This window comes from Catharus ustulatus, chromosome 18 (assembly GCF_009819885.2).
Source record: "Catharus ustulatus isolate bCatUst1 chromosome 18, bCatUst1.pri.v2, whole genome shotgun sequence".
NCBI lineage: Eukaryota > Metazoa > Chordata > Aves > Passeriformes > Turdidae > Catharus > Catharus ustulatus.
The window spans coordinates 7,774,565-7,796,623 of record NC_046238.1 but is presented as its reverse complement, the minus strand read 5'-3'; the positions used below and the strand labels follow the sequence as shown (position 1 = coordinate 7,796,623).

At 38.5% G+C, this 22,059-nt stretch overlaps 1 protein-coding gene across 2 annotated transcripts in view; it reads right to left on the bottom strand.

Annotated features, from left to right (window-relative positions):
* Window positions 1-274: 274 nt before the first annotated feature.
* Window positions 275-22,059, bottom strand: part of LOC117004709 (protein HIRA) — a 32,073-nt gene continuing 10,288 nt past the window's right edge. For both annotated transcript variants that reach the window (XM_033075745.1, XM_033075744.1), the window contains exons 6-25: window positions 21,924-22,019; window positions 20,949-21,109; window positions 19,882-20,049; window positions 19,260-19,373; window positions 17,722-17,792; window positions 15,761-15,866; window positions 14,973-15,191; window positions 14,274-14,359; window positions 13,636-13,827; window positions 12,101-12,271; window positions 9,931-10,135; window positions 9,062-9,163; window positions 8,069-8,217; window positions 7,188-7,349; window positions 6,399-6,457; window positions 5,311-5,416; window positions 4,059-4,181; window positions 2,947-3,110; window positions 1,190-1,278; window positions 275-688 (exon numbers count right to left, since the gene is read on the bottom strand). In XM_033075745.1, coding sequence (XP_032931636.1) covers window positions 572-688; window positions 1,190-1,278; window positions 2,947-3,110; window positions 4,059-4,181; window positions 5,311-5,416; window positions 6,399-6,457; window positions 7,188-7,349; window positions 8,069-8,217; window positions 9,062-9,163; window positions 9,931-10,135; window positions 12,101-12,271; window positions 13,636-13,827; window positions 14,274-14,359; window positions 14,973-15,191; window positions 15,761-15,866; window positions 17,722-17,792; window positions 19,260-19,373; window positions 19,882-20,049; window positions 20,949-21,109; window positions 21,924-22,019 — 2,660 coding nt within the window. In that variant the 3' untranslated portion in view covers window positions 275-571. The remainder of the gene's footprint in view (window positions 689-1,189; window positions 1,279-2,946; window positions 3,111-4,058; window positions 4,182-5,310; window positions 5,417-6,398; window positions 6,458-7,187; window positions 7,350-8,068; window positions 8,218-9,061; window positions 9,164-9,930; window positions 10,136-12,100; window positions 12,272-13,635; window positions 13,828-14,273; window positions 14,360-14,972; window positions 15,192-15,760; window positions 15,867-17,721; window positions 17,793-19,259; window positions 19,374-19,881; window positions 20,050-20,948; window positions 21,110-21,923; window positions 22,020-22,059) is intronic.

Sequence of the window (22,059 nt, the reverse complement as noted above, 5' to 3'; positions counted from 1 at the left end):
AAATTCCATATTACAAGTTAGCAAATTCTAGTACAAAAATAGTCCATGTGTTAGAACAGCCTCTTATTATTATTATATTCACAGGAAAGAGTCTATTGGCTGCATAATACCTTAATATTTATGAAATTTCTTTTTACGTGGCTCATTCATCTAATTTAATATAGTGTTGAGCCTCAATAAATCCTCAGGCAAAAAACCCTAAACAGGGTTAAATATGCTGTTCAGTGTACTCTGAAGTACTGTGCTTTTCACAGGACATCCAAGAAACCGCACAAACAGTTCTCAGCTAGTTTTAATATTAAATGAGATCCAGATCCAAAATGATCCCCTGAAGTACATATCCATGACTTTCCATAGAAACAGAGGTCACAGCTTCAATGGTCAAGTTTCACTTGGGAAACTGTCGAGCTCCTCCACTCATCATTTCCAGGAATCCACTGGGACCTCTGCGGCACAGCCCTTCTTCAGGAGTGTCCCCACTGCCCGGGCTCTCGCTCCTCTTTTGTCTCTGGTTAATGCTGTTCAGCAGTTTCTCTCAGATCAGGCCCCACAGGGAAAATCTGGGGACATGCTACTTGTCTCTCAAGATGTCCAGTTGCTCTTGATACTCTGTGAAAAGCCTCTGGAAGCGGAGGTTCTGTCCAATAACAGGAAGAAGCTCTTTCAATAGTTCTCTCTTTCGTAAACCCTGCACAGAAAACACAAAAGCATCCTGAGAATCTATTACTTGTTATCATTAATGTGTTCCATTGAGCTCTCTAAGATTCATGCCTTCTTTCCTGTCTAGAGAGAGCTGTGTATTTTATGTGCTCACTGTGCTTCCATGACTCCCAGAATAAAAACTGTGTTACATTTACACACTAATGAAGCTGGATTAACCTCTGCAGTTCCAGACTCCAGGCTGTGTTCTGAGAAGGAAGACATGTCTTTGGCATGTGCCTGTTTCAAAGCTGCTCTCTGAACAATGTGGAGAGCTGAACATGCAACTCTCCTTCACCTGTGTGATACTCAAGGCAGCACCAGAGCTGACACTGGAGCAACAAGCATTTGCCTGTGGTTACACATAGAAAAAATCTCAGTGCCATGGGAGAAAGCCTTCTTATGTGATCAGAGTATGGAAAGGATAATTCCCTGTAATTTTCACAGGAAACTCTACCTTGTTCTTCATTAAACCATTTTCAGGACTTACCATAACTGTTGATTCCCACTGACTTCCAGCTGAGTAATGAACTGGACCCAGTAAATCCTTGCATAATTCTCGCAAACGATATTCAAACCCTGGGGATAGGCAGAAATAAAATCACATTTGACAACATTTCACTACATATAACCACTCCTGAACGTAGCAGACAACACTCAGGAAAGAATTACAAGTATCTGGAATAAAATAAAGTCCAAACCATTGATTACTGAAAAGTTGTATTCTTACAGCAATTCTTTGGAAATGCAAGATGATTTTTAGAGCTCTGAAGGGTCTTATTTAAGATTCTCAAAACCAAACCCACTACAAAAGATGATCTACAGCAGGGAGAAAAACTGAAGTCTGCAGTAATTACTCCAGCTTGTTTTAAGAGCTGCCCTGATCTCAAACTCACTCTCCCCTCCCACACAAACATACCAGCTTTTAAAAAACCAAAACACCTTTAATAAAACCACACACAGCTTCTGGGCCACCTTTATTTACCCAAAAATCAGAGGGGGGAATTCCCTTGCAAGAAACAAAGTCTATTCAAGAGTAACTTGCCAATCAACATACAATAGATCAAGTATTTTAAGGGATTAAAATCCAGTAGATGTTGAAAGAATCATAAGAATAAAGAGTCAATAATAGGATGTGCAGCTTTCAAAGTTCAGCAGCTTAGAAAACTAGTGAAGCAGCAACACAAATCTGGCAAAGCACCAATTTTTGTGACATCTGCCCATCCATCCATGGCAGCAACATTTGGAGGTGCCAGAGGAACCCAGTGAATGCAGCAGAGGTTCTCAGTGAAGGTTTTTAAAAGTACAACCATCTCTTTAACACATGACCCAAGATGAATATTTTAATTTCAACTGGGGAAGGACAGAGAACCACATGCAGTTCAACAAGCTCTCTTGTTAAATAAGGTAAAGGTCAAAAGGCAAGAATTCATGAGCTTGATTTTAATTCTGCCAACACCTTTTATGTGGTGTAACACAAACCATTCCATCTCCCTCTGTGCAGAGTGATTATGCAAGGTGAGGAGTAAGGCTGAATTAATACAAAGGGAACTATAAATTATGAATGTAGACAGGGAGACATACAACACAGATCTTTAGAATCCAAAAAATATAAAGTCAGTGGGTTAACCTTATTTAACATAATAGCATAAAATGTATTCAAATATAAAATAGACACAAGGAAACTTTCTTGTGTGTTTCTTTTCTCACAGAATTTAACACGGAATTCACCAGCACAGTTGAAATTTTAGAAGGTAAAAAAAGAATAAAGTGCAAGCAACACAAGCAAATTCTCTGCAATTTTATGTGCTTGGGTACAAAGTGACTAAGCAACCCCTCCAACTCACATCAGGCAGCAATTGTCAGCTGGCTGAGGAGGATTATGCATTTTACAAGGTGCTGCTGTTTTCCCTGAAACATCTGTAGCTGCTGCCAGACAATACCAAAGATGTGCCTGACAGACCACTGGGCCTTTTTACAATGCAGCTGCCATTACTGGAGTCTGCAGATGGCACTGCTTCCCCAGACCATGGTCTCCTCCCAGTCACTGTGTCAAAATAGGACTCCTGAGGACTGAGTACTGCAGAAGCAAATGCAATTTGTTTTGGTTTTAAGCAAACCCCAAATCCAGAAGCCAAGTGCTGAAAGGAGGACGTTAAAGGCAATCATACACACACATGACATGAACAGAGAGTTTCTCAGAAGCCCATCAGAGCTGCAGAGAAGAACCAGAGCCTGGCAGCTCACCTTCATTAACTAGGTACCGTGCATAGATAAGGAGCCAGTGGTGATATTCATGACTGGATTGTAAGATAAGTGCTGCTGCTATCTGGTTCTCCAGGTATGCAAGTGTTGTTTCTTGTTGCACTAAATGAGGCATGGAGAACAATCTTGCAGCTTGCCTTCCTGAACTGCAAAACAGAAATAGATTAACATGCCATAAAATCAGATACAAGTTTAAGGAATACATCTCTATGTAGCACCAGCTATACTGCACTGATCTTTCAGAGGCACATGAGTTATAAAATTAAAGCATTTAAAGGATTTCTTGCATATAAACACATTGTCATAGGAAAGCTAATTTGAAAAAAGTAACTAGCTATTAAAATAATTTTCAAAGAAGTAATTTTTCATTCTGTTATTGTCTCTCTCTAAAAAAGAGTGTTGTTTGTTTATATTTCAGATGTTTTTCACAACAAATTCCCCTTCCCCTCAAGAGAACAGCAATAAAAGCGTACAACAAATAAGCTCTACAACAGTTTCTTTCTGTAAAAAAAATCAAACTTGGCTGTGAAGGGCAGAAATAGCAAAGAAATTGCCTGGGAAATCTAATTCAAATCCAAGTGAGGATGGGCTATTAAGCTACCTACAGGAATCTGCTCTGGCTCACACAATTCCTTGGTGATATTTTCACATGTTAAAAATACTCACTAGATGACTAATATCTCAACTTTCTCAAAGACTTCATTAAATAGATTCTTTGAAGCCAACTGAACTAACTCAAAAATTGTAGGCCTACTCTAGAAAGCTGGTAAACTAAAAATTAAAATGCAAAAAGTAATAACTGCATTTTTTAGCTAATGAAAGCATAACAGAATTGTCCAATACCTTACTCATCCAACAAAGAGGAGCCTTAAGATGGTTATATTTAGAACAAGCCTTCCTTCTCCCCAAACAATCTCATAACAACGTTAAGATACAGACTATAGACATGCAAAGGATTTAAAAAACACTGTGTGAACGACTGATCATTTCAGAGCCACTGGCATTTCAAGAAGTAACTCAATGATTCAGGGATGTGCATAAAGAGCACAACAAAACCCAGAGGTGCTGATGGCGCGACTGCGGCGCGTGCGTACTTGGATGTGCGTCCCTGTATTACAGCCAAGGGCCCAGAACACAGCATGGCTTCTTGGGATGGCAAACTAGTCCTGAAGTCTGCACATTGTGCTAGAGAGTCCTGTTTGTCAGAAACAAGATTCCTGAAAAAGAGCAAACAACAACGTCAGCAGATCCAGCTCTGTTCTGCCTCAAAACCTGATTTGTGTTTTCACAGATAACCAAAGAAATATCACTGAAGTGGCTCAGGAATTCCAGAGACCCAGATTATTCCCACTACATGTCCAAATTCTGCTTGTGCTGTGTCCCCCCTAGCCCCAAAGTTAAAAATGTTAATTACATTATATAATTTACCAGTAGTTTGGAAGGGAATTAACTTTCTCCTTGCCATTTTACAATCTAATAAGAAGCCATGACCCAGAATGTTGCCTGGAGTGAACACAGGTAATGACTTTCTCATTAAGAACTTGATTTTACCTTATGTCAGGTCTCCCCCCACCACTAGACACACACATATTGACAAACTTTTCCTTAATTACAGCTATCCCTTCATATGGAGGGAGCTGATATAACAGCTGCCATTCCCACACCTAATTAAGGATATCATCTTCCCTGGCTTAAGATGCCAGGAGAAAAAGTGGCTCAAACCAATGCTAAGTTTAGACTTCAGACAGCACAGGAGTAAAATGGTACAAATATTTAAAATACTCTTTTGATGCTTTATCATGTTTAAATTTGTATGATGACTAAGGGCATTGCTCTTTTATGTATTTCCCAAGCTGTTGCACAAACTAAGAAATGGCAGCAAATTCAGAATTATGGCTGAGAGCCTGTCCCCTGCTCCTTACTCCCTTAATAAAAAGAACAAATGAGGTATTTTTCCTTTTCCAGAGGATTTGCTTAGAGTAGTTGAATAACAACAATTATTCTAAGGAGCAGTTAAAACAATAAGTCCTTTCATCCAGCAGGCTCATTACACTAATTACAACAATTATATTAGGATTACAAGATGGTTTTTTTCTTCTTAGGAAAACAACAAAGAGCCTGTTTTGGAAAGACTCTGTAAATAATTTACCCATGGAAATTTTTCATAGGAACTTTTCCATGGGGAAACCCTATTTGATCCCCAACAAGACACAGACTCTTGTGTAGCCTTTTTCTGTGTTTAGGAATGACTCTTCCATGACTCTTACTGGGAAGAAATCATTCTACCTCAGTCAGAACACGTCAGTTCCTCTGAGTTGCAAAAGCAAGAAATAATCCATGACTTACCATGTAGAAAGAGAAGGATTAAAGCAGTATGCCTTCCCATCAGACATGCTCATGATAGGAATTCCATGCTGAGTCAGCAAGATCTGAGAGACAGTTGCATCACTTCCTACAAGTCAAATCAAACCAACGTGTTTCTTTTGGAGTCTTGCCTAAGACTCATAATGGTAAAAAATTCTATCCATCATTAATTATCAGCTACAGCAACCGACAGAAAAAGGTTCAATGTTGCTTTCAAGCACTGATAGAAGGTCAAGACACAAGCTAATGATGGCAAGCATCAGGCTCAGTGCAGTAGCATTAACATCAATTTTGCAAAATACATTATCCATCTTGATGCTGCAATTTATACAGAACATGGGCTTAATCAGGAACATTCTCCTTACCTAGGGAAAATCTTCAGCAATTCTGCCATGTCTTTTGTAACCCAAGAAGCTTCTAGCTTTCTTTTTCCCATTAAGATAAAATTATAAACCCCATCACATTTATAAAAGTGTGCTCTCTAAGAGCACAGTGTAAGTAGGATAGCTGGAGTCTCATTTCCCTGCATATTCCAAGTTCAAGGCTTGTTCATGCAACTTCTAATGACATTTGCAAACTTCTAATACAACTGCTTTCTAGCTAGTTTGGATTAGTACTGTATGGATTAAAGCTAAAACAGAAGCTACTGTACTCTTGACACACTGCTTTTTTGATTATTTGTGTTGTAACAGATATTGCAGTGATTGAAACTGAAGATTTTTAAGTAATAAATCAGAAGATAATCAATTGTTCATCACTGAGACAATAAACATGCAAATTAAACAGAGAAATTGCTGTAATAGCAGATTTACATGAAGTATTTATTTTGTGATCTTCACTGAATTTCTACATTCAGAAGCAAGGCAGACTATAAGCTACAGAATCTCACACAAGTTTGCTACTCACTGATATTGCCATCACTGTTATTTCAAGAACTTCCCTTTATCACACAATAATGAAGGGAAATTATTTGTTTAGGCTTTTCAGGTTTCATAAAATTTCAGCATATTCATAATTGGCACTAAATAGCACAGGTGGGATCAAGGTTGGTAATTAAAGGACTTTATTACCTGAAAATATTGTTTGCAAGGACTCATCTCGAACAATGGCTGTCTGCTTGTGAACATCCCTGGAAAAGACAAAAGGACAAGTCTGCAGTCAACAAACAACTGAAAACTCCAAAATCTTTTAACAGATGCACTACTTCACTATTCATGACTGAGGGGGGTTGGGGAGTTTGTTTAGGGTTTTTTTTCTTCATTGCTTTGACAAAATTATTTTGGCAAACTCAAACCCCTTGTGGCAAGACTGAAGTTAATAGCAGAGAACAATTTTTATGGCTCTTCATCAGGAAACCTCATTACAACAAAGCAAATAGTGAGGATCCAAATAACTCCTTTAGGAGCTCTGACTTGCCTGAGACATTAGATTGAATTCAACAACTGTAAACAAGTTATCAGTGTTTGTATCTTGGCATCTTGAAAATGGCTGGAGCACTTGAACTCTGAAATTCGTGTGCTTCATTGATTAAGTGTGATGGAAGCATCCATACTTCTCTTCCCCACCACACCCTATTCCATCCCACATACATCACAAGCACTTCAACTAGTGACTTCTAGGAGATCCTTTATCTTCATTCTAGAATGAAGTTCAATATTCTGGACCATCCTAGAACAGAAACAGGATTCTGCTGAAGCAGAAAGAGTCCTGCCCAGTTTACTCTGCATATTCTATTAAAAAATGGACTTGTGTTCAGACCTTGTGGTTTAAGCTGCTGTCTCAACAGCAGTGCAGTGCCACAGCTGAAGGTACCTATGCCTATGGCCTGAGCCAGCTGCTGCAGCCAACACAGCCCTTACCAAACAGAGAGCGTAGCAGCAGTGGTGAGAGCCATGATGCAAGAACCTGTGCAATGCAGGGTGGAAATGGGTGTATTCAGAATTATAGGAGGAAGAAGGCGACGACCACAAGCTGAAAATACTGACAGTGTTCGCTTCTCACAGGCCACAGTTACAATCTCACTGGAAAAAAAAAGAACAAACAAAACAAACCAAGAAACATTTGTGTGTTGTCAAATGCAAGTAGCAGAAAAACATGCTGAATTCTTAAGCTACCATACAACTTCCCCAAAAAATAACTATTGCAGCTTTAAGAAAAAATTTTCAATACCAAGAGAAGTCATAAACTAAACAGACCAAGGGGCTTAGCTGGAAATATCAGTAAAGCTTTGGCTATACAGAAGCACCCCCATCAAGCCTATACTTGTATTTAGCTTTAAAATCTGCTTCTTTTTCAGACCTAGACAGGGCTTAGGCTTCAGAAATACACTTTCAATTTAAACTCTGAAGTTGGAACTAGGCAAAATTGAGAAGAAAAAGGAGAAAAAATAGCAAAAGGCTCAGGAAAATACTTGAACGTGACCAAACATGCCATTTGAAATTTTTCATTCTTTAGTAGCTAGCACTCGAAAACCTTTCACTGATGATTTAGTTAACTTTAATGAAGAAACCTGAAGGAGAAATGTAAAAATACAGGAAAATAATTGCAACTGGTTAATGTGAACTGTGATGTTTTAAGACTGCATAGAGTTAATACTTGAAGCAGGACCTGAGACTAAAAGCAGTGTAGACTTTTATCCATAAATATTTTTTAAGAAAAATAACTGTAAACTGTATTTTTGTACACCTGAAAATGTTTTCTGGCTTTCAGAACCCCCTTCCTCCAAAAGATACTCTCTTACCAGCTTCCTGCTGCAGCCAGGATTCGACTGGTGAGGACTGTCTCCCATTCCTTTCCTTCTCGATTACACTTTAACCTGCTCAACTTTGAGCCCCCCACTGTGGTCATTTCATTCTCCACTTCAAGGTACATTGATGGATCTGAACATATCTGAAACACAAAAAATAAAATAATTTTTGGAAGAGGAAGAAAATTACTCAAGAAAGCAGCAACTATTATCAGAACCAAAACAATGCTGTCTTTAAGAACAGATTGAAGTATGACATTCTCTGTGCTGTCTTTAAGAACAGATTTAAGTATAGCATTCTGTGTTTAATGTGGCTTCAAAATATACCATGGCACTTCAAAAGAAGCAGACCTGTGAAAATCAGCCTTGCCTAAAACACAAGTAATTTCTTTGTATTTGAAGCACAAACATAAGGAAAGGCTGTGCTAGTCTGTCTCTGCTTCCTAATTATGGGCACCAGATCAAGTCTGTATGTGCCCAGTCTCCCCACAGTCTTGCAATTGGAACCAGACTACCACAGCCTCAACACACCTAAAAACTGTTTCATAAATACCTAAAACATTACTATTTGCCAGCCTGTTCAGATGCAGAGCACCTCCAGAGAGCTCTCAGAAAAGCTCTGGGTTTATTCCTCAGTGGTGTACTCCCAACATCACTGCAGGAACAGTGCAGCAGTCACTCCCCCCAGAGACTCTCATCTCCACCACACATTTTGGCCAACCAGGAGGAGGGACTGAGGTACTCACTCCTCTTTGGAGTTTAGCTGGGTCAGAAGTGTCCTATTTTTAGCTGATTTGCCATTATCTTTACTCATACAGACATATTCTTAGAAGCTAAAGTGTTACCATCTTGCTTGCTTGAACAAATACACACATTCAAACGTTAACTCGTTAAAGGATGTGAATAACCTTAGAATACTTAAAGGAAAGCAGGGGGTTTTTTGTTTGTTTTTAAAATATTAAGCTTTTTTCCTTATAGTCCACTTACTTGCAAAGTAAACGATTTCTGTGGGATTGGGGTTGGCAGTTTAAGTGCTAATGCTGGTGCAGAGATGCAAGCAGCATCCTTCTCAGAGGCCAGTGCTGGGGACTGGAAAAAAATTGCAGAAATTGTTACATTTTTCTACGAAAAAAGTGAAAACCAAATATATTCTACCAAATAGATTTATTTGAAAAATAATTTTCTTAAAATTCCAAATAATGCCAATTGCAAATATTATTCTTGTTCCAATTAGTTGTATGAATACAAGTTTTTAAATATAGCTTCTAAGAATCAAAGAAAAACAAAAACTTGAAGTGATCTTTTTTTTTTTTTTTTTTTTTTTAAAACACTCCTATTTTCCTATTTTCAGCTGCAATTAATGAATGAAAATTCTGGTATATTATATGGAAAACCTAAGCTCTAGATACTGAAAACACAGGTATCTATATGCCCTAAAATGATGGAAACTCTAATGTAATTACTTTAGGGCTCTGAGGAAATTCATAACCATTTAAGTCACCATATCCAAGCCACTTTCTTGTTCTTGGACCACTCTCCATCATACCCCACCAGAAACTGTAGGCATTTCATTTTATTCCATGCAGTCATTTGTCAGGCTAGCATTACTTAGCATGCTGGGACCTTTAGTAAGTAGCTGCATATCTATATAAAAGATATATAGATACATTTGTCACACCATGTGCACCTGTAAGCTTAAATTCTAAAACCAGGAAGTTTAAAGGTATGGAATGGGCATGGCTAAAAATTCTGAGGGATTGATACTGCTTGTGTTTCCCAGGGTCAATGGAACAAGTCAACATGGGACTGACTTCATTAGATGAACTTTGAAAGCCACAATGAATCTCATATTTCACCTGAACAGTTAAAGTTACTGGTACAAGTCTGGAGTCTTTCCGAGGCCTTCCTTTTTTCTTCTTTTCTACTGTTTCTCCCTCCAGTTCCAGTTTCCTTTTGGGTACACTGAGTGGTTTAACAGCTGGAATCTTCTCTTCACTGTCACTACTGCTCTCCAAAATATCCTTGGGCTTATTGTCTTTAATTAAATTCTGATCCTTCAGTCTGTAAAAAAAAAGTCTGTAAAAAAAAGCTGATTCCAAAAGTTGCTATGTATCCTACACATTGCCTTCTTGCAGATAAGGTCATATTTCTTAGCCCTCTTTGAGTGTATTTCAAAACACACAAAGGCAGGAGGAGGAAGCTGAAGAGGTATGGCAAGCCCTTTGCAAAAGTAGAATGTACAAATATATATGTAAACCAATCAGACACATTCTCCCCTCTAAAAAACATTAATCAAACCAGCAGTTAGCCATGGGATAAAGCTGGAAATAGCAACCTTATTTTAGCATTCAGTTCCAATTACCATCAGATCTCTTTCCCTGAGCTGATACAAATAATTCAGCACTCTAAGATGCAAGAGTAGTTCATCTTTTCCCCTTCAGTGGACATTAGACTTTCTGCTTATTCATGTAGAACTTTCAGTATTCTGTTGTCTATCCCCAGAAGTTGTTCTGTTCAGTTCTGACTACTGCAAAATGTGTATCTGCAAACCATACACAACTTCAGCTCCAGCTTCCATTTCAGGAGACAAAGCTATGGAATCACAGAATGGCTGGAGATGGAAGAGACCTTAAAGACCATCTGATTCCACCCCATGCCATGGGCAGGGACACCTCCTGATTCTAGAAATCTAGGCCAGATTGCTCCAAGTCCCATTCCACTTGGCCTTGGAACACTTCCAGGTATGAGACATCAACATTTTCTCTGGGCAACCTGTTCAAGTGTCTATCATGCTTACAGTAAGGGATTTTTTACTAATATCTAAACCTACCCTCTTTCAGTTTGAGGGTATTCTCTCTTGTCCTGTCACTACATGGCTATGTGAAAATTCCCTCTCCAGTTCTTTTGCAGCCCCTTTAGGCACTGCAAGGCTGCAATAAGGTCACCCTGGAGCCTCCTCTTGCCCAGGCTCAGCCCCAGCTCTCTCAGCCTGTCCTCACAGCAGAGGTGCTCCAGCCCTCCCATCACCTTTGTGGCCTCCTCTGGACTTTCTCCAGCAGGTCCATGTACCTATATAACTAAATATAATATAACCAATACAAAGTACAATCCCTGTGTACTCTCTTGTTAACCATTATACCCTAAAATAGGTCATTTAATCATACTCTTCCCTTTCCCTCCAATAGCTGGTTATTAACTCACAGTTTTGCCACTTATTCCTTAACTACTTTGCTTCAGAGAAATACTTTGCATAATCCTTTGTTCTCTGGCATCTGAATTATGCCAAACAATACACTTTTATCCATATTTCACTGACACATTAGAAGCAATTATGAGAGTAATTTAATACATCTTGCTTCTGCATCACATGGTTAAACTCTTTGGCATAAAAATATTGATGTACAAAAACATGTTTTACTTATAATAACTGGGGAACTACATACTTTTTTATCAAGACTGCTATTTTTTTCATCATTTGTTTTGGTGAAACATGAATACTTATCCCTTAACACTATGTCACAAAAGAAAATGCCTTTTTTTTCTTTTGATCACATGGATCCAGAGTCAAAACCCTTTAAAATCAGAGAATCTTCTCTGCGTGCCTTCAAGACATAAAACTGAAATATAACTGCTATGATGATGAGAAATCATCTGTTGACATGTAATTTATGTCATGTCAATTTATCTTGAAGTAAATCTCTCTTGTACAGAGATGTAGGCTGGCTATTTTTGGTTGTTTTTGTCTTCTAAGGAGTCCAGCTGCACTCAGTCACACAGCCCCTTACAACAATACTTGTAACTTGGAATATCTTGGAGACTCTGCTTGATACCACAATGCCAGGGACAAATGTACAAAGGGATAACACCAGCACAAAATCTACCTCCTTGTAGCTGCCCCCTTCCTTCCAATATTGGAAGAAACCCAAGACAACTTCTAGAGTGCCAGCAGTGTGACACCTACACCACAGAGAATTAGTGTTTCAACTCTGCATTATTCTCTTCCTCCTTCCCCAGGCTGTGTCTTACCTGTCCACAACAGTCTGATTCGTGTTTGTTACAACAGCAGTCCCTGAGGTGGCTTTGGATCGTTCTGTGAATCGAGAATCAAATGCTTTCATAGGCTCAATCTTGGATGGAGTTGTCAACACAGAGGAAGACGATGCAGAAGGAGTAGCTGAGGCAGAGGTAGCATTTACACTGTCAAGAAAAGACACAGTAAAAGAAGGATTGAAAAATTTAGTACTGGTAAGCTCCACTGCTCGTAACAACGAGCATTCATGATACTGGCTAGAAACCATGTTGAAAACCTTTCACTCAAGTACATCATCAATGATGATATTCTTTTTCCACTCTTTCATGCATCAGTGTTTTGCAAGCTTTGCCTACTCTCAAAAGCTGTCTATGATACACCTTCATGTGGCTGCATATCTGGATTAAAAGACCTAATTCATTTACTGTGTATTTTAAATTCAGAAAGGAAATTATACTTTCAGCTGGTACTTATTGGGAAAGGATCACTTTTTACAATGATCATAGGGGCTCCTGCTTTTACCCCTTGTTCAGGTTACCAAATATTTCCATTACAATATTATATTTCACTGTTTATCAATCAAACAATTTGGGATGAAAACAATTCATGCCAGGTTTAGATTTTGTTATTGAAAAATCCAACCTGATTATTAGGCCTTTGCAAGCATAACTCTAGGGCAAAGGAATGTGTTTTCCCCACACTAAAGCATTCCAGGGATCTATTATTTCAATAGCTGTTTACTTTAGAGATTTTTCAATGCATTCAGAGAATGAATTCAGAGAATTAATGGCTCTAAAATAACTGATGCTTGTACTAAAAAGCTGCTAGAAGTACAATTTACAAAGAAAAGGATACTTAATAGATTCATCTGTCAATCATTTCTCATAGTCCACCCGCTCATTTTTTAATCTGTGGCCAATTTCAACAGAATTTGATGGAGAAGTAGAGGTTTCAATGACACTATGCTGCTACAAATGCTATAAAAACAGACTGAGAAGTCAGTCAGTCCTACCACTGAGGGAAAAGCAAGTAAAATTCAGTTGTTCTATAATTAATTTGAAAGACACACTGGCCCATCAGCACATGTCCATTGACAAGTCAATGTCGCTGTGCTCTGATGGGGTTGTTATACAGGAAAGAAGGATCACCATGTCTGAAGAGAGCACACAGGCCAGAATTTGATGTAAAGTAGGTTTCATTACTTACACTCCTGGAATACCTTCTGCTGTTTACTATTAGCAACCCACCAACCCATAAAGCAAGTCATTTAGTTAAAGCATTAGCAGTCAGTTGTGCATTTCATTGCACTCAAGTTCACTGTCAGAACTATGCACATGGATTTATTCCTTCCTGATTTATCAATATGTAAAGTAACCCAACACTAATACAATCTCAATATTTTCAGGAAGGTTAGATTCTTGGGGTTTTGCAGTAAGGAAACCACTTTAATAATTTCTCCATTGTAGAAGAATAAACAATAATTAAAAACTAAAGAGATTCACAAGTGAAAAACAAACCAGCAAATACTGACCCATCTTTATTGGCTGCATCATCTGTTGGTTTTATACTGGCTGTTGGCTCTACAGAAGGCTTTGATGTATTAAGGGAATTTGCTGCGTTAGAATCTAGTGACATGAGCTGCTGGTTACTTTGAGAAGACATCATCGAGCCAGACAGAGTTCCAGATATTGGGATGCTATTGAAAAATGCTGTAGAAAAATCCCTAAACAAAAAGACAAACAACAAATACATTTCTTAAAACCATTTTAAAGATAATTCAAAAATAGTAATTTGAGCTAAAATATTTATTCCATTCTTCCTTTTTCCACATGTGGATACTCATTTACAACATAAATAAATAAGTAGTACCTTTCCAGAGTAATTTCTCATGTCTAAAGGATATTAAAGCAGGTATTAATATACATATGAATCACCAATACATTAGAGCATTGCTCCTCTAAAACAATAAATAATGAGAATTAGCCTGATCTATTAGAAGTGAGATCTTATGGCCAAAGAACACTGGTTGAAGCTGTATTTGATAAGAATACACACTTATTTCCAGTAAGTGCTTTACAGCAGAATGCCAAGTTTGGAACAGGAAAAAACCAACCAAACAAAAACAATAAGAAAGTAAAGAAGGATTTTGAAGATTGCTTTCAAACATACCCAGTGTCCAGTTGAGCTATGCAGAGAGGTGTGATCCTTCTCCGACCATCTGCTGTTCGCGTTTCAACTTGTTTTTTTAAGAGATTCTGTTGGGAAATACATTTTATCATAACTTCTGATAAATGAGAAATGCTATTTTAATTTTCTTTACAAACTGAAACAAAGAGATATGTTAGAAGAGGTCCCTCAATTAAAAATCTGTTAGCAGAGACTTTTTTCTCATAAACCCAAACATTTCCAATTTTCAATCTATCCATCTGTAGAAGAGGCATTTGTGGAGAATGTAACCTGCTCTCCACTTTAGAATCAAGTCTAAAACATTGTGCATATCAAATCTTTAAGTAAAAGTTGTGTTCTGTGTTTAGGACAGAATTAACGCTTTCAACCTCCGTAACTGAGAAACTGAAACACACTTCTACAGTTTCTCTGTCATTAGTTACTCTTGGTTTCTTTTCTGCACACCAAGAATTTTGCACACATCACAAAACTATCCACAAGCCTGCTTCCACATAGCCTTACTTCTGCTTAAAAGCATTTAACTTTTCAACAAGTCCCAGTAAATGAGCCACTAAGTTGATCAGCTGGGCCATACACAGATTGAAAGGTGCCATTCAACACAAATCAAGGCACAGAAACTTGTTCTTCCCTAAGAGTTTGGTATTTTGTGACTCAGTATTTAACATTGCCAAGAGCACCTACCTTTCTAATGTCCTCCAGGCTCTCCCCATTAACCATGCTTGCCACTTTGGGAGCTGTGGAATTCCCAGAGCCGTCCCGAAGTGATGAGTTCTTCTGATCCCCCTGCTGCTGTCTCTGTTGGTACTTGAGCATCTCTGGATTCTCAATAATGGTGGTGGACAACTGAGCTTCAGTCATGATAGCCAGGCTTTTGCCATAGGTGGACTGGTGAATGTTGCTCTGTGGGTGTTAAAGATGTGAGTGACTACAAGTGCTACCATGACATCACTGATTGCAATATGAGGGAATCACACAAATCTAATGGAATCCATAAAATGCCTCCTGTATCATTTATGCACCAATTTTTTTTTCTTTGTGTTTTCAACTAACACTAAACCAATATGTAAAATAAATGAAATTCAAAGCTCTAGTTGCTAATAGCAATGAGAGGAAAAACAGCCAAGAGCAATCAATTTAAAAAAACTTGCATATATGCAAGTGAAAGGGAAATTTCATAGTGTTTTGAAGCACCCACTTCTTGTTTCCTTAGCCAAATAATTACTTCGTATGTATAATGATGTGTAAGCAAGTGGATGTTCTCCAAATTCTTTCTTTCCAGAACAGAAACTAATACCACAAATTCACATCTTGACTACTCTTTTTAAATTATTTGTAGAGCAGACAAGAGCAACACGTTTGCTATAATATGGAAATCAGTTACTACATACTTCTATAAACAGGCCAGCATTTTAACTGAATCAATACATCACTGAAATATGATCAAAGGTTCTCTTCAGTGCTTACTGTACCTTTTCCTCTTCACTGAGTGGATCCCCAAGTTCATCCTGGGAAAAGTCCAAAAATGCCACTGATCCATCCATGGAACACACCAGGATGCCAAGTCCATTAAGGGTCCTGAGGGAAATAATGTCCGACTTTGGTTTTAATCTCTTTCATTCATGCAAAGTAGCAATCTGATGGATTGTTCAATAAAAATCTCAGCTTATTATCACAGCAATAACTCATAGAACCAAAGAAGTGGGACAGTGAGGAGACAGGATGACAGGCAGCAGAGTCCCTGTGCCAATGCTCCATTGCAGACTGCACAAGGATGGTGGCACTGGGACCATACACCTGCCCATGGCCTGAGCAGCACCAGGAGAACTTTCCTGAAGGGCTAAACCAGAACAGTGTTCACAATGAACAGTGAGAGAAAATTATAAAAGCATTTCCTTGAAGAGATGAACAAAATTTCTGTGCTAATGGAAGTGGGTGAAGAAAGGGGCCCTCCAGCTGAGAAGTAGGTCAAAAATCTTGTTACTAAGCAAGAACACAGGTTTGATTTTATTATTGTTCATTATTTGGGTTTTTAAGCAAACTGGAGGTCAGGTTTTCTTAGCAAAAAGAGAGAGGAGAAATTATACCTTCTTAATAGAATTATAATCTTGCATATGTAACCTATTATTGCACATTTGAAAAAATACTTGATGAATTTTGATTTCTACCCCAGACACTTTCAAGTACAGAGCTCACAGAGACAGCAACACAGTGGATTAGAGATTAATTGTTACACAGAAGGGAAGAGGAAAGGAAAGCTGGCACAACTCTGAAGTCCCAACAAAGTTACTAAAAATCTAAGTACTACAGTTATAGGCATTTGGAAACCCTTATTTTTGAGGCAGCTGGTGCCCTGATAGCATCACACCCAGAGAAATCAGTCTCAGCTCCATGAAACAAGCAAGGTACACCAACAGTACTCCAAGTTAGAAAATAGCAAAACCATTTTGAGAGTTCTCTGTTTGCTTAGCAGAGAAAATTGTTGAGCTCTTATTGACCTCTGGATCCAAGCAATTGTTCCATGAAAACAATCATTTCCAGATATGTTGATGGATCCAAGTCTAAAATTCTAAACCAGAAATTATATAATAGTATCAGGTTTCTCAGAATTTACTCAGTCTGTTTTCAGAACGAAGCACATTTCTGGGAACACTCCAGATTATTGACATTTTAGCCATCCATTTCAATTTGTAAACAGGATATAAAATATACAGCTGCCTGATGATCCTTTGTCTCTCAAATATCCCACAAAACCATTTCCTCAGAAACTGCAAAATGTTAACCAGCTATTATTCCCAGTGACTTCATGCCATGAAAAATGTGCAAATTGCAGATGGAGAAATAAAAAACACTACAGGAAAACGAAACTATTCAAAACTATTGTACTATAACAATAGCAGCACTTCTCATGAAATATTCTACTTGCTGGCTTTCTAGCCTTAATCTGTTAATGAAATAAAAATGTTTTGGATTTGAAAACTTTTTATTGTGGTGCACTAAGCTTCATGGCAAAATTTACATGGCACATAGAAACCAGGAAGTCACACAATTGTAAGTTTTAAAGTTCACAGTATAAACCCACCAAGAGATTGCTGTAACTATTAAGGGAGAATTTCAGAAGTGAGGAAGCGATAGAGAAGAATTAAGACAACCTATATAAGAGAATCATAACAAGTAGGAACTCATTCCACAGCTGTTTTACTGTGCCTTGTTCTAAATACATTACTGTTTGTTCAGTTAATAATCTCAAGTGACCACGTGCTAGTTGCTGATATTACTACCAAAGATGTTGCAGCAGAAACAAAACCTTCAGTAACCAATTACTCGTGTTCCAACAACCACAATCTGTTTTAAGGCATTTAAGGCTAGTAAGTACCCCTGAAATTGGTAACAATGCTTTGACTTCCATAACAAACAGCAGAAATCAACTTACCAGGAGATGTCCATGATTGACTTGTCAAACAGCTCATGTATGACAACTAAAGGTCGCTTCAGACACGTGAGCTTAAGGAAACAAGAAACACCACTCAGAAAGGTACAAGTTCTACACTACCACAGATAATGCACATTAACACTCTCCCAGAGCCTCACAACATGCACCAAACAAGATCTGGCCAGGAAATAGCTGCATGCCTGGTGCTGCATCTGAAGCACCAAGTCACCTGTTCCACTGCGGGGACAGAATCTGAAGAACAGCTGACATTCAATTCTCCTTTCTGAAACACAGACTGAATTTCTTAAACAACTCTGCCCTTACATTCACAGATGCAAAAGACAACTTCTATTCTAAGCTGTACTGAGATAAGAATGCTGCAAACTGCCAGTACAAGAAGACAGAAAACAGATTACATTTCCATGTCCTCACTAGGACTACTTGTCTGAGAAAGTGAAACCTATCAAGAGGAAAGGGAATTTCACTCACAATTACTCTTAAAGAGGATTCCTCTGCACTTAAGAATCAGCTTAGTAATAAAGAACTGAACATGGAAACTCCAACAATCTGCTCTAAATAAGACATTCTAAACTCTTTATATCTAACCAATGGACTTAATATCTCTAGTGTAGAGTACAACTGAAATGAAGCAGATGTTGGTATGGTCAAGGAAGTTTTAGATCACAGGTTCACAGATGCAGTGTCACTGTCATCTTCAGGTGTTATTTATGCTTCCATAGGTCTGTGCTCTATAAATGTTTATTAAGCTCCTGAGGGCAAAGACAACCTGTATCTTTGTGTCTCTGTGCTACCTTCTGTAACCTTAACACCCACTCCAAATGAAATCTTCACAATATAAATAGAAAGTAAGGTATATTGAGTGATACTTTGATATGGCTATGCACTGGTAGCCATTACCAGAAACAGATTTAGTTATGCATCCAGAGATTGAGGGATAAATATTACACTGGAATCTATAAATAGTAGATTGCAGTTAGCAATTGCTGTATTCTGGCACAAGTTCTCATCACACAGCTTTACAAATCAGTTAAATTGATTCCCTGTATTTTCCAGTTGCATTTAAAAATGTGAAAATAGCTACCCTTCTCTTAGCCAGAATAGAAATTTTAGTGTAGATTTTAAAGTAAAATTCAAACTAGATACCAAAAGCCTGAAAGAATACTTAAAAAGCTCATTCACTTTCACATCCCTTCCCTTTACAAAGGCAGAAGACAAGTAAAAGGAAGAAAATAAGGTTGCATTTATTAACTGTGGTAAAATGTTTTATCCCCTAACAGCTGCTCCCCCTTACCAGGGCACACTCTGCCACTGGCTTCTAAGTGCTCCTGCCTTCAGATAAAGGAGCTAATACCAACCCACTTCCTTCCCCCCACCTAAACCTGTAACAAGAGAGACAAAAAAAAGCCCTAAACATGAAACTAAATATAAGACCTAATACTGTATATGTGACCTTTGTGCTAAACCCCCAAGTTATCCCATGACCACATTAGTTCAAAGGCAGCAAAAAAACCACTTACCCAGACAGAGAGAGATCGATCTTTGCTACCAACAGCACAACAGCAGTAGGGACAACTTGACTTGGTGGAGCTCCCATTCTTTTGTTTCTTTTTGAAGATTTTTGGATTGAATTTCTGAACAAATGAGATGCTCAAATTTTATCACAGTAATTACATTTTAGGAGGAGATCTGCTTTCAAAGCAAATTTTCCACTTAAGAATGAAAAAACAACATTTCATAGAAATAAATCCTGAAACACTCTATAAGAGCACTGACAAAAGCTGCAGAGGCTTTCTGAATGCCTTCACAGGAAAGGCAAACAATATTAATTTTACTAGGGTCAGAAACCCACTAGAAACCTAAATCATTTTAATCAAGTCACTGAACTCCCAACAAAGCTGATGTTTGACATTCCTAACATGCTCCTGCATTCCCCCTTGTCTCTTAATCTACATCCAGTTCTCTTATCACAAGAGCAACCTGGCTGCTTCCAATATGTAAAGTTGACCTTCTTCAATCACCACCACACATTTGCTTTACTAATCTTGAGACCCATCTTCACCTCTATACATTTATACATAAAATTATCAAAAAGCACATGCAAGTTTTAACTTCAGGGATAAATTACAATCACTCACTCACCACTACTGTAACTGCCTTCCGATGCCCTACAAAATCCATGTTGGTTTTCCATCCATCCCTCTCAATGATCTGAGCAGTGGGTCCAGAATTATTCATGGCGTGAGCAGAAACAAGATAGTGACCATCAGGTGACCAGCTAAGGCGCAACACATGAGTTGTCCCTCCACACTGACAAAAAAAAAAAAAAAAAAAAAAAAAAAAAAAAAAAAGCCATACCAGAGCTTTAAAAGTGTTTGACAAACAAAGGGGCTGTAACACAAACTATTTAAATTTCAGATGTAGGGAATATGATTATGAAGTAAGTTTCCTGTGAATATAAAAGAATGACCTCACACAATTCTCAGCACTTGGCCATGTTTACACAGGTGATGTACTGTAACTTAAGAAACCCTATCAAAAGGGGGAAAAGGAACTCAGAGAACTTTTTAAAAAGAAACACAAATGTTTCCTCAGTATCGATCACAGTTACATTTAGTAACAGGGCTGCAACACAGCACCCACTAATGATGAGACTTCATCTTGCCACACCAGCTCCCACATGAACTGAAGCAGACAAGGTCTATTACAAAGAGCAATTGCACTAATCCAAATACCCTCAGATCACTGCAGAACACTCCACTCACCAAACACCAGCTTCTGTCCCCAGAAACTTGATCCCTTCATCAAAGTCATCACCTAACAGCCCTGTGATGCCAAAGATCCCTCCTAAGCGCTTACCTAACTTTTGATAGTGGCCAATGGAAGATGCACAGCAAAGAATGTCAGGCTATAGTGATCAGAGTGCCAACATTTCCCCAGAATAACCACTGCATTTCCAGAAATTTATTTAAGTGTTTACATAACCCATGTAAACCTTTGACAGCCACAATAACAAATGGCAGCAAGAATCTCTAGTCAATCATATTTTTATGAGAAAGTAATTATTTTTTCGCTCTTTTGCTGCTGCTGAGAACTTCCTTTGATTGAGCACTGTTCAATTAATTCATGTTTGTGTAGAATCAGTTATTCTTCTAGTTTTCATTCATTCTAAGGGAATTCACTCTGAACAGTCACACATTCTGAAGTACCTCATCAAAGGGTTTTGTGATGCTGGTTTCCAGCTGCCAGTCCATGGTCCGCCACACCTTTAAACTTCGATCATCAGCCTGAGAGGCAATGTACTTTCCAACAGGATCCCAGGTCAGCCCTTTCACCAAGCCAGAATGCCCTTTCAAAGTGGCAAGAATTTCTGTGCACACAAAAATTGAGAATAGAGAGTAGTCACTGCTACCTCCTTTAGGGCAGAGTGTTGAGAAAATTTACATCTTTTTGAAACCGTGTATTAAGTATAACCTGCTTTAGTGTAAAACAACATATCAACCAAATTGGAACCTGTAGTTAAGAAAAAACTGATATAAAAAGTGGTAAGGAGAGTTCTGGCCAGAATAAGAGATGCAAAACTGTTTAGAAGACAGGTCAGAGCAGAAAGAGCAGCAGAGTCCCAGTGCTTCAGAGTAGCACTTTGGAGCTGTGGAAAGCAGCACTTGAACTGGAATTTCAGTTAAACATTCACCCTTCCCTCCACACCCAAAGATTATCACAACTAATCCAGCTTTGTGCAGCAAGTGTGAACCAAGTCAAAGTTGTGACTCAACAGACACACAAGGCTGGCAGGCCTGGTAACCTACTTTCAGTCACACTCTTGCTTATCAGCCTGTGGGAGGAGAGGCTGAGAGGGTGCACAATCAGCTTCAAAGTCTAAAAACTCTGGTATCAGTATTGGAAGCCAGCTTCAAATAAACAGCATGTAAATAAACACATGCAATAATGACTTTAATGTAAAATCAGCAGCACAACCTGAATGCAGCTGTTGTCTGCAGCAGTGTGGAATGCCCTGCTCACTGCCATCCAAACCTGGAGAAGGACTGACCTGCCAGACTGCAGGTGTGTCACCTCAGGAGACAAACAACCCATTCCCTCCTGGAGAAGCTGGTGAAATACACCCAAGGAGGGAAGACTTTGTCACTAAGCTTTACATACTGGCATATCTTTAGAGCTCTCACCTGGGAATTTGACAGCATTCCAGATGACAACAGTGTTATCAACACTACAGGATGCCAGCCAGGCATCATGTGGAGACCACGCTACGTCCATCACGTCTGTTTGGGAAAAGGAAATTTCCATTTAAGAGATTGATGG